This window comes from Thalassophryne amazonica, chromosome 23 (genome assembly GCF_902500255.1).
Source record: "Thalassophryne amazonica chromosome 23, fThaAma1.1, whole genome shotgun sequence".
Lineage (NCBI taxonomy): Eukaryota > Metazoa > Chordata > Actinopteri > Batrachoidiformes > Batrachoididae > Thalassophryne > Thalassophryne amazonica.
In genome coordinates this window covers 21,235,603-21,248,915 of record NC_047125.1, presented here as the reverse complement: position 1 = coordinate 21,248,915, position 13,313 = coordinate 21,235,603, and the positions used below count along the sequence as shown (strand labels likewise).

General features: G+C 39.9%; 1 protein-coding gene across 1 annotated transcript; it reads left to right on the top strand.

The window, feature by feature from the left end:
• Positions 1–7,701: 7,701 nt before the first annotated feature.
• LOC117505109 (glycoprotein hormone beta-5-like) lies at positions 7,702–12,388 on the top strand. Its single transcript, XM_034164638.1, has 3 exons — positions 7,702–8,068; positions 8,446–8,641; positions 12,117–12,388. The coding sequence occupies exons 2-3, from the start codon at positions 8,447–8,449 to the stop codon at positions 12,303–12,305; spliced, it is 384 nt and encodes a 127-aa protein (XP_034020529.1). The 5' UTR covers positions 7,702–8,068; position 8,446; the 3' UTR covers positions 12,306–12,388.
• Positions 12,389–13,313: the final 925 nt, after the last annotated feature.

Genomic DNA, 13,313 nt, shown 5'->3' with positions numbered 1-13,313 from the left:
TGTTTCTGTAGTGTATTATGGGAGAAACACTAGTGTAGCAGATACCATTGAGGGGAACGCCACTCTGAATCCATGTCACATTTATCTGTACGCGGCCGTAATGTGAAGCGGCATTCAGCGGCATTCCCTTTTAACAGACCTCCCAGAGGGGAGGACTCAACTGGATCAACATCGGCTGTTTGGCTTTTATTTTGAAATTTTCTGATGATGCAGTGGGCACATTTTAAAGACGCTATTATCTTAAAAAGAACAAAACATTCCAGCTTTAGAGGCCGTTTTGGTGTTGTATTTATTTTCAGTTTTGTGCGGCAGCCTTGAACAAAAGGGAAGTTGGAATTTGACACAACCAAACAGTTTTTAGCCAGCTTTCAATGAAGGACATCAGAGGGGCAATGCATACCCTGCACATGCACACACGACTGTGCTGAATAGAATAGTTTAGGTCACGTTATCATAAAATAAGCTTTACATCGTCTCTGAAGCCCTATTCATTGTGGAGATATCCTGGAAGAAGTGTTTCTGCCACTATGTTTTTGATGACTGTGGCCTTTGATCAATCTGCTCCCAAAGTGAATCATCTGGAGACAGTCACCCAAAGAACATTCATACCAAATTGGGTGAAAATCTGCCTACACATTTCCAAGTTATTTGGGACAATAGTATTACCAAGGTTGGGTAGGATTACTTTGAAAGAATACATGTGGATTACATGTATGTATGTACATACATTTGGATTACTTGTAATCTGATTACTTTTGGATTACATTTCAAAGTAATCCTACCCAACCCTGATTATTACCATGCATTATACTCAGTGGTGGGCACAGCTAACCAAAAAATTAGCTTTGATAACAAATAATCAGCTAACTGAAAAGTTATCTTTTATAAAGCTAAACCGATAAACCACCCAAAAATTTATCGGAAGCTACAGTTAATCGAAGCAGTTGAGAGAAGCAGCAAAGCTCAACTCTCTACTCAATAACAGCGTTGCCATGAGGCGGCGGTTTTGGAAAATAAAGCAGTGCTGACTTATGGTTATACCGAATTTGTACTAAATGATGCGAGTCACAGATATAGGAAGACCAGATTAGAGTTTAAAATGGAAAGAAAAAGTTGCGCTCATGATCTAGACCAAGTTGAGCTATTTAACCTGAGTCCAATTGCTTTTGGTCCCAAAGAATGTGGAACACATAAAATTTCTTGAATTGAAGCTGAAAATCTGAACTTTGAGCTTGTGTTTTATTGTTTAATTGTTATTTTCCTGGTTGACAGCTAAAATGAAACCAGTTGTGTCGAAATATTTATGTGTTTACTGTATTTTCACATGCGAAACGCCCCATTTACGTACTGCCTGTGGAATGAAACGCATCACAAAACAAAAGAAAAACAGCGATCCAGTTGGATGTCCAAACCCGGAGCGTCTGTTCCTTTTAGGCTCGGCAGAAACTGATGCTGCTAAGTGGTGACCGTACGATGAAACCCTCTGGGGTTCAAACCAATGAAAAACTGTTTATTCTTGTCTGATAATTATGAGTGATGGGTTAAAGAGAGGGGGGGAAAAACATTAAAAAAAAATTATTTTAGCAATATTTTCATTCTTTCAGGATGCTCTGTGGTTTTAGGGGGTACAACAGGACAAATGTTTATACCCCACTCTTTTTTTTTTTTTTTCCCTTTTTTTTAAACTCCTGTTCCGTCCTTGAAATTCACATTGTCTTAAAGGTACTTTCCGTGTAAATTAATTTGATGAAAATGATTTTGCTTTGTAACTATGTTGTTTTTTTGTATGATCTTGCTCATTTTGTGGACATTGATACTGATGTTATTTATTTTCTATTTGATCAGGTATATTGTAACCTTATTTGAAGTGGATGGTCAGGTTGTGTATGTGCGTGCGCACGTGTGAATTGGTGAGCAGGAGATACACGTTGACAGTGACAGAGGAGAAGAGAACACTGCGCTCTCTCTCTCTCTCTCTCTCTCTCTCTCTCTCTCCTTCCTGAGGGACATGATTTGAATCTGAATGTACCATAAAACAAACTGATCGTTTTTTTGTTTTTCGTTTACGTCGACTTCTTTGTAACCAAACACTCAAAATTATTTGAAATGAGTTTTTTTATAGGGGTCATATTGCTCAAAAATATTTTTACCCAACATTTTATGTTTAAATAAGATTTGAGTTTCCCATCAACCGTCGTCAACATCCCACAATTCGTAGGTATGAAATGACTTGTTATACGCTTCTGTAACATATGTTACGGAAGTCCATACCTCGGTCCATATTTGCTTATGGGTTCACTTTTTTAGGGTGCTTTCACACCAGCACTGTGCTCTTTATTCAGGATAGTTCAGTTTCTTTGAGGAAATATGAGCACCTGTTCTAACTCTGGTGCTTACCAAAGGAGTGGACCATCGTCCACCTGTAGAAATTAAACCTGAATGGCAGGAACATCCGACCCTTATGTTAATTCTTCATGTTGTGGAGTTTTTTTCTTATGACATGAGACTTCCGAATGATTTGTCGGGCCTCTTAACTTTTGATTAAATGGTCATAATTCATAAAAATATGTATATATTGACACAAGACATGCATGACCTGCCGATTAATTCTTTGTGAATCCGTGATAACCCAAACATATGGTTTTGTGGACCAGGACATTTGATTAGATCTGTCCAAATTTGAACCACTTCATCCTTAACTAACACAGAACCGGTCCACCTTCTTTAATCCATCCAGGTTGCAAAGTGTTTGAGTAAAAGAATTATGAATTGGAGTTTTACGTTTCTGTATCACGCAAAGTCAGAGGTCATGTGAGGCATTGAAAGCTGCTCTATGACTTATCATCCTTGGTACAGCCTTTCTTATCAATATTCCTTATGTATAAACACATCAGACCCAAATCTTGACCCTGGTCTGTGACCTTGAGTTTTAACTGTTGGCCTCCCTCAAACTGAAAATACCTTGTCCTTGGGTGACCCTCAACTATTCCACCAAATTTGGTCCATATTGGATCACAATTTGAGCTATTTTGTTCATGCATATGGGCATACAACTGAAAACGATGACTTATTTGCTACCATGTGTGGGCGTAGTAATATGAGTAAACTGCAGAAAATCAATCAAATCAACAAACGGTTGCCCCAAGGCGCCTTATATTGTAAGGTAAGGCCATACAATAATTATGTAAAACCCCAACGGTCAAAACGACCCCCTGTGAGCAAGCACTTGGCTACAGTGGGAAGGAAAAACTCCCTTTTAACAGGAAGAAACCTCCAGCAGAACCAGGCTCAGGGAGGGGCAGTCTTCTGCTGGGACTGGTTGGGGCTGAGGGAGAGAACCAGGAAAAAGACATGGAGGGGAGCAGAGATCGATCACTAATGATTAAATGCAGAGTGGTGCATACAGAGCAAAAGAGAAAGAAACAGTGCATCGTGGGAACCCACCAGCAGTCTACGTCTATAGCAGCATAACTAAGGGATGGTTCAGGGTCACCTGATCCAGCCCTAACTATAAGCTTTAGCAAAAAGGAAATCTACTTGTTGCTAAAGTAGATGAGGCTAGTGATAGCTCTGTTGTTAGCAATGTGTCAGGCTGTGGAAGTTGATGGGAGGGTATAAATGCTGGAACACAAATATAGCACTTACAATCAATCAGGAGATACACATGGCTTTTTTTTTTTTTTTTTTTTTTTAATTTGATATATTACATGTTTTAGCCACTCAGAGTCATGTGAAAACAAATTGTGCAACAGCTGGTGTGGAAAAACCCATTTGTGTTTTTATTAAACATCTCTATGAACTGTCTATGAAGGAACTTTTGTACATTTTTTAAGACACTTAATATCTATATACTAGGGGAGCTACGACCACTACTTTTGCAATAAACAATAGACTTAACAATGACAGAAATCATTGGTGTTTTAGTGAAAACACCCTATTTTGGTGGCCATCTTGGACGCCATCGTGGATAACTGGCTTGAGGCCAGTTTTTATTTTTGGGAACATCCTGATTGTGTTTTGGGGTCATCTATGGAACCTAAAACAGTTGGTTTGGTCTAGTCCTGGGGAGGGTGTGTGTGTGTGTGTGTGCAAAGGTAGTGGTTGTAGCTCCCCTAGTAATATTAGCTTGTTAAAAAGCTCTATAATATAATATAAGCTCTATAATATGACCCCTTTTAAAAAAGCTTTCTCCAAGTCCTGTCTGAGTTCCATTTGGCCTTTTGCTACATTTAGCTTTTCAAGTCCATCTCCACATCTCCTAGGACCAGTCATTTCAGCACTTTTTGTGAAAATCGGCTCCGTTGCACTTAGAAAAATAAAATAAAATAAAAAAAATCACTCTCTGGCTCCAAAACTGATCAATCTCACACACACACACACCCAAGAATTTTGCCAAGTTCATTTAAAATCGGTAAGTTTGTTTTCAAACATTTCAGGAAGCCTCAAAACTGGAAACAAAAGAGAAAAAAAAAAACTTTCCTTTCATATAAAAACGCACCACTTGCTTAATGACGTTGTTTCAGCATGCTTTCTCACAAACCTTCTTGATTGTTAACAACCGCCTGCTCCTATTCTTGTAAAACGACATCAACAAACAGCGAGAGTTCTCTGCTCCATTCTGGGCTTTTTCCACCCACGTTGTACTTTCTCTTTCCCGTAGTCGCATCGAAAAGGTTTGAATCAGAGCCGTGCATGCGGACGGCTGTAACGAAAGCAGCCGGTGAGGAGGAGAAAGAGGAGAGGACTAACAGAATGGCAATAAGTCCGAGCAGCAGTTAACAGATTGAGAATATCGTAGCAATTTCACTGAATTTTTAGATTTGCACTGTCTGCCCAATGGTCTGTGTTTGTTGTGTTGAAGAAAAAAAAAAACCTTAGAAGATGATTACGACCACACAGAAGATGTATATTTTGGGGATCAACAGAGCAGTGGGTGGGTGGGGTCGGGCAGAACGTCGCGAAGTATGTACCGTTATAAAGGGGAGGGGGGGGGGGGGTTATGTGCTGGAAATGAAACTTCACTTTGAGAAAACACGGTCTCTGCTGTCTTTTCTTCTCATCATTTAATTCTTCTTCCTCTGGAGCCGCTGTCACAGACTGAGATTACCTCATGCCCAATTTGGATTTTCGTTAACGTGCGCATACAAAAAGTGGGTTTAATCTGGTCCTGTGAATGTACACTGGAGCATTTTGGCTTTTACCCCATTCTGAGTCAGATGTTATTACATACTCTTGAGTACAAAATCAACATGGGGTAATCTCAGCATGCCACGCCGGGTATCAACAATTTTTCTTGTTGTTGTATCAACTGAACAGTATTTCAAGGTGCTGAATTCAGATTATGCAATTTTAAATTGTAATTAGAAATGCTAAGGTCACCTTTTGTTGTGTGGGCCGCTGAAGAGGAGGTACTGCTGGCCCACCACCACCAGAGGGCGCCCTGCCTGGAGTGCGGGCTCCAGGCACCAGAGGGCGCTACCGCATCATGGGAGTAATCTGGGTGACAGCTGTCACCCATCTCCAAACACAGCTGTTTCTACTCAGCACCGAGGTATATCAGGAGGACGGCGTCTCCACCTCAGTGCCGAGATATCGCCTTAAGACTGAGGTAACATTCTCTGCCTTCATATTCTGAATAACCAGCTAAGATTTGTAAACCGTTTCAGGACTGCTGACTACTAACAGCTAAATTGCTTGAATAAGTACTCACCTTCCTGCTGTATATTGTCAAGAGGTGGAGGCGGCTTCTCCCCTCTCCGTGGCTGGGTGCTGTCGCATCCACATCTGTGTGTTGTTGCTCTCTCCTGCCAGCAGTACCGGATCCGACGAGCGGAGGCAGTGGCCACCTGGGAATTCGGGACTTGGCGGTTCCAGTATTTCCGGGGGTCGGTGGCAGAGGAGATCTGGGTGGTTCCGGTTCGACTGAGACGGACGTCTCCTACCTTCGAGCCTGCCCACACGACACCAGTGGAATTCGGTGTAAACCCAAAGTGTCAATTGTTGTATTGGTTGTGCATTTTCACAACAGTAAAAATTGTTATTTACTTTCTCCATTGTCCGTTCATTGCGCCCCCTGTTGTGGGTCCGTGTTCCTACACTTTCACAACACCTTTAGGAGGTTTAAAATTATGACTTCGTGTCTCAAAAGAATTTATCATAATTGTCGTTATGATTTTATATGTAACAAGAGCAGTCGGAGATTTCTGGCGGCTGCCAGTCCGGATCCAGATCACATCCAAAATCCGTGCTTTAATATCTATCTATGGTGCAAATTTGGTGAGAATCTGTGAAGTAGTTCTGACATAATCCTTCAAAGCCTATATAAAGTGAAATCCTGATCTAGAATCCGGATCACCTTCCGAATTGAATGAAGTCTTCCATGGCCTAATATGTATCTGTGTTGAAAATTTTGTCAAAATCTGTGCAGTAGTTTTGAGGTAATTCTGCTAACAGTGATCCTTCAAAGCCTATAATATATATATATATAAAGTGAAACATGATCCAGAATCCAGATCTGGATCACCTTCAACATTTAATTAAGTCTTCCATGGTCTAACATCTGTCTGTGGTGACAATTTTATCAAAATCTGTGCAGTAGTTTTGACATAATCTTGCTAAAAGACAGACAGACAAATAAATAAACGCTGATGATTTAATATGTCCTTGGCGGACATAATAATAATTAATGTACTTTTGCATAGTTATGGTTTGCTGTCTCATAATTATGTGTTGGCTAATAATATGACTTAACATATGTAAATATAACTCATAAGCTCATCATGAAGGCTTGGCACCTCTTAATTGTGACTTGTGTGTATATAATTGAAACATCTTATTGATTGCCATAGTAATGTACGTAATTATAACTTTGTAACTCATAATTATGATTTATGTCTTGAAATATAATTATGACTTAGCATCTCATAACTATGGCTTCACATACAGTATGTAATTATGACCCACAATATAAACTCTGCATAGCATAACTCAGATTTTGCATCTCATAAATGTGACTCAGCATGTTGTATTTATGGATTACAGTTTCATACAAGATGATGTCGCATCTTATAATTGACAAAGGATCTCATAATTGCAAACTTGTAAGTCATAATTACTGATACTCCCTCATGATTTAGCATTTCATATTTTGACTTTAGCATATCCTGATTTATAGTAGCATTTCATAATTATGACTAATTATGGCCTAGTGTGTAATTGTAACTGCCTCTGTAGAATTTCATAATTATGAATTAACATTTTTATAGGTTTAGCATTTCTTAATTCCTACTTGGTGTCTCTTCTTCAGGACCTAGCCTCTAAATACAATTTACCCTTTTACAATTTTGAGGTAACATCTTTAATTATGACTTATAATTTCATGAGTATCTCATAATTATGATTGAACACCTCTATAACTTGTAAGATGATTTTCTGGTATGTCATAAATGAGTTATCAGCTTTACAATTTTGTTAACATCTCCATTGCAACTTAGCGTCTCACACTTTCTCTGAAGATGATCGCAGTTATAAATTTCTGTTGTATTTATAACCTAGTACTGTATATATGAGAATACACAACTTAGAGCGGTTTTCAGTTAAGTTTGGTAATAAACAACCCAAATTGGAAATGAACCACTACATCTAGTTTAAATTGAATGAATCACTTGGTTGAATGAACTGGAGGTGAACTCTTGATATCCACACACTTTAAGCAGAATCAAGAAGTAGAACCCCCCCCACCACCACCACCATCCTTTCTATCGCTTCAGTAATTAATTTAGTCATTACTGCGGCTTATTTAAATAACTGAGAACAGCCTAAAGGTGGGTCAGGAGCCGCTCAGGCTGAGGTTCAGAAAACGTAGAGAAGCATGACTATATTTTCCGAGTACTCTCCATTATTTCTGGCCTCTGATGGTATTTCATTGTAATTGCTATGATGTCAGAGTGTCCGTCCGCCCTGATGGCTGTCTAAAAACAACAACAAGGACAGATTGGTTCCATTCACCAGCTGTTGTCCGGACACGAGTCAAGCAGCTCAACTCTCTGCAAGACCCTTAGCCACAAAGGTGAGATTTATTTATCTTTAAGTAAGTTAAATTAAGTAAGCAATAATTATTGATGACTGATACCGGAGGGGGGAAAAAAAACCTTAATGTTGACCATGAGTTTTAAACTAGAATTTTTGCAGAGCATAGACGGCCTTTTAATGCATAAATCCATAGTTTTCCTCAGATAATCTGTCATTTTAGTGCGGTTTTAAGTGGTTTCATGAATCTATTTTCTGTTTGTTTTGAAAGTTTAGCAAAAACTAACCATACTGGACAGCAGAGGGAGCAATGAGTCAATCTGAATCTTTTCTTTGTTAACGCGCATATATAATTAATAGTCATTTTGTCATTTCTGACCTTTGGCTTTCTCGCTCTCTGTCTCTCTGTTTACCCAGCATGCATCTCCATCCTGTCTCTTTTCTCTTCGTCCTCATTGCCGGGGCGGTGGCGATGTGTGTTGCTGTGACGACCTCGCTCCAGGGCTTCAGAGGCTGCGCCGTGCGAGAGTTCTCCTTTGTGGCCCAGAAACCCGGCTGCAAGGGTCTCCGTATCACCACGGAGGCCTGCTGGGGGCGCTGTCACACCTGGGAGGTAACTAATTGCACTTAAAAAAAAAAAAAATTCTGACTGAAAGACACAAAATACCTTCAGTCCATTGTGATGCTGTGACATGAATGTTAAAATACAATGGATGGATGAAATTTTTAATTTTCACTTGTGAAATAAGAGTGGATTCCAAGTCCTGGATCTTACAACACGGTTTGTGATGGAAGTTTGCAGGAATTATTATCCCCTGCACTCGTGATGGTGTCATAAGGCTCATTCAGGAAAAATGTTGATAAGTGGTTTAGTTATTTCCTCCATCTCAGCCAGTTTGTGCAGAGAATTAAAAAAAAAACAGTGAATGATACCATCTCGTAACTTCTGACAACAGAAGAGCACAAATCGAGCAGGAAGTGGTAAACTTTCTTGCACGAGATCAATTGAAAAAGCAACTTTTTTTTTTTTTTTTTTTTACCAACGTAAAATACAACCAAAGACATGAAGGTTAGGTGGATTGGGAAATCGCCCGTAGGTATGTGTGCATGTGCGCTTGAATGTTTTTGTCTATATGTGGCCCTGCGACAGACTGGCGTCCTGTTTGGGGTGTACTCCACCTCACGCCCCCTGAGATGGGCTCCAGCCCCCCGTAACCATTCATTGGAGTAAGCGGTTGAAGGTGAATGAGTTAGTCTGTATGTGCGTGACAGCCCACATTGCTTGTTTACTGTATATCAGTGAGCAAATTGCTGTTCTGAACTTGTATCTTCAGTACATGTACATTAAACCATCACATGTTCCAGTCATCATGGGAGATTGTTAAAACCCTATAAAGGCTTTAACTTAATCCTCTTTGTGATATCACAAAGATGACATCACTCAGGTGTCTCTGATAGGTTTGAAGCTGTTGAGTCAAAGGTCATAAGTACTAACGAAGTCCAAGCATTGTTTAGTTGGTCATAAGAAGACAACTTGAAGTCAGCAGTTGCCTCAGCTATGACAGCTTCAGTTGAGCAAAAACTAATTTTTCAGCAGGTCTTCACAAAGACCATCTGTGTGCTGTTCCACCTGTTCTGTGAAGAACTGACAGAGAAGCAATAGAAGAACATCATCTTGAGGGAAACCTAAGACGAGCCGACGATGTGCCTGCTGGAGGAGATGTTCTCTGAGCTGTTTGTAGCTCTGTACAAAGCTCTGAAGGAGCGACTTCGGTGGAACATCCTGCTAACAAATGCAGCCTTCCTTTGGAAGAGGCATCAGTGATGGATGAGCTCATAATTGAGGAGCATTTGGGCGTCTCCATTGATGAGGATTTAATCATCACCAGCCTGACTAACTCACTCAGTGAGGGTTTGCAATCCCTGTGGGAGGTTGGTCAGAATGTCCACAGTGAGAGCACTAAACCGCTTGCTCAGCTGCTTGGGAAGGAGCTTGTTGAGAATTTCAACTTTTCCAGTTGTGACAACGGAGATGCAGGTATTTACTTCTGAAGTCACTGTCAAGTCATTCTCAAGTCATCAATCTGCAAGTCTCAAGTCAGCTTGCAAACAATTGGTGGTCATTATGACTTGAGACTTGACTTGGGATTTGCTGATTCATCACTTGAGAGTGACTTGATGGTGACCTCGTCCCACCTCTGCATCCAGGTGTGGAATAAGAGAACTATAAGACTTCCAGGTGCAGCAATGACACTTCGCTTCAAGAAGCAGGTGGAGACTCAGTTGATAAACATTTTCGCAAAGGTGTCAATACATAAAGTCGTGGCAAACCTGATGAAATCTGACAGTATCTCTGCAGAAAAGAAGAAGAAATTATTGACGTATTTCAGTGCTTGCCACCACTGTACATAGGCTTGGATTTGTTAAAACTGGCCGACGTGATCTTTGACTCTGTTATGGGTTTGCGAGTGTGGCATCAAAACGATTGATTAGCATCATGTGCTGTTTATACGCCGATGTGTCATACAATGTCTCGCTATTTCTACAGCGGTTTGAATCCTGGCTGAACTGACAAACATCGCCAAAGGTTGGTTGCCCAAAAGCGTCTTTCTGACCGAGGTTTTGGAAGGATTCAAGACATTTTTAAAGACAGAAATAGACAGGAATGGACTATTCGCTATTTTGCACCGTCTCGCGGTCCATGACTTACACAAGAGGTCTGTTTCAGCAGAGTTACGGTTTCTGGCATGATGTAAACGAGAAGTATGGACAACAAGACAACATCGGCGCACAGCAGAAATTCACCACAGGTGCTACACCTCCTCTAGATAACCCTTTCAACTTGGGAGAACTTGTCATCATCATAATCGCTTGTGAATTCGCTGAATCACTGCCATCCACATCCTCGCTAACGATTGTTTACATGGCTTAGAAACGCTGGAACTCTGCTGGTGCCTTGGTGCATTCTGGGAAGCGCAGAGGGCCACCAGGGGGATTATGGGAAACGTTAAAGCAGCGCATGAATGTGTGTTTGCAGAAGAAAATTGGGAAGGATTGGCATTAGAAGTGGAATGCCCTCTTCCAGAAAAATGGGACGACATGGACAACCAATTTTTTTTGGTCACCATCTCCATAGGATGCTCGTGTCCTATGCAGAAAAAAAAACAGGATGTCAAATCCTCCAAAGAGAGTACAGCAACATTGTTGTCATCTCTTTGAGGTTAGTTGCGCAAAGGTTGAGAGTATTAATTTGGTCATCGATGGAAATGGCTGTACGCTTAAAAATATCTATGACACCTGCTTATAAGATGTGACAATTACAGGGACATAGTTTTGACAGCTATGATGGATAAGGACACCACGTTTTGTTGCCTGCTCTTTTAACGAGCGCATCCTGATGCCGAAGAAGATCAATACCATCAAAATGTTCTTGACTTTGGTGGCCAATGCCATCGCCAAGCCATTTAACACAGTTTTCTGAAAAAGGTTCGGATAAAAATCGGATTGTTTTTGAACAAATATTAATGAGATTTTTTAAAAAATCTGAAACATTTTGAACAATATACATAAAGAAGCTTATCATTGTTTGGACGGATTCACGTCATATCAGATTGTGTGCTTTGAAGAACTTATTTCGTTAAGATGAATTTGTATTTCTCAAAATTCAAGGCTGGTTTTGCGTTTATGTGCATTTTAATATCTCAATAAAAAGTAAAATAAAAACAGAGTGTTTGTGTGTTTTGAAAAGTGTTTTCTACATACTACAGATGTAAATGTTGCTGTTAGTTTTTTGTTCTTTGAAAGAAAATATGAAAATTCTTACATTCCAGCATGAGGGTAAAGTTACAAATGTGCCTCTAGGGGGAGACAAATAGCCATCAATGTTCGACATATACACATCTGACACAACATAAACATCTTATATCAAGATTACTATGGACATTACCTGAAGTGTGTGTGTATACACACACACACACACGTATATATAAAATATTCACACACACACAAAGTACAGCAGACTTTACATTTCTCTGGAATAAGTAGAAGAACAAAATAATTGATATTACACCTGTTTGTGAACCCTTCAGAAACCTGTGCCGGAGCCTCCATACATCCACTGGCACCACCGCGTGTGCACGTACAGTCGTACCCACCACATGAGTGCCCGTCTGCCAGGCTGCCAGCCTGATGTCTCCCCACTGTACCATTACCCTGTGGCCCTGCACTGCCACTGTGCCATCTGCTCCACACAGGATACGGAGTGTGAGACCTTTTGAGGGCCTTCGAGTCAACAGCGCTGTCAGATGTTTTAATCCTGACATGAATAACACAGAGGAAGACAATCAGAGAGCAATGTTACTTCTAGTTAAGAAATAAATGGTTTGGAAAAGCATTACCTTTCACAATGAGAGTTGTTTGGTTCTTTTGTGTGACCCCTTTGTTGGATCTTTGACAGGTGCATCTCATAAAAGTTGAGTATCATGAAAAATGGCCAAAAGGGTTTAGACAGAAGCAACACTTATAAATACCCACTACTTGTACTATAAAAAAGAATATATATTTAGGGAATAACCCTGTTGTGTCTGCTGATTTGCGGACGTTCATGCTGGTTATACGGTCACAAAAGGAGTGTTAAAATGGATATTTGCGACTGTATAACAGCATGAACGTCCGCAAATCAGCAGACACAAGGGGGTTATTCCTGTTCTAATTCAATTCCATCATTTGCACAGTTTATTTTTCTGTCGGTAATTTGGTCGGCAAAGCTTACCTTTGACGCAGCATCGCTCCAACGTGGAGTAATCCATCACACGTGAAAATCCATCAAATGTGAAACGGTAATTTTGTATCAGAATCTACATCGATACTTTCGTATGGTAGCTTAAATTCACCCATTTCGGCGGTGGCAGTGGTATGCCACCTGTTGGTGTTCTGTCGCATAAATCGACAGTTTTGCATCCCAACAATACTGCGCATGCACATCAAATATTTTGCCACTTTTACCCCAATATTATACGGTCTGAAATCTCACACGATTAGCTAATGAGATTTGTGGAAAAAATGTAATTGGATTATATATATATATATATATATATATATATATATATATATATATATATATATATATATATATATATATATATATATATATATATATATATATATATATATATATATATGTATGTATGTATATGTGTGTGTGTGTGTGTGTATATATACACACACACACACACTCATAACAAATGCCAAAGAAGAGTGCAACAACATAAATTAATCAATCATTG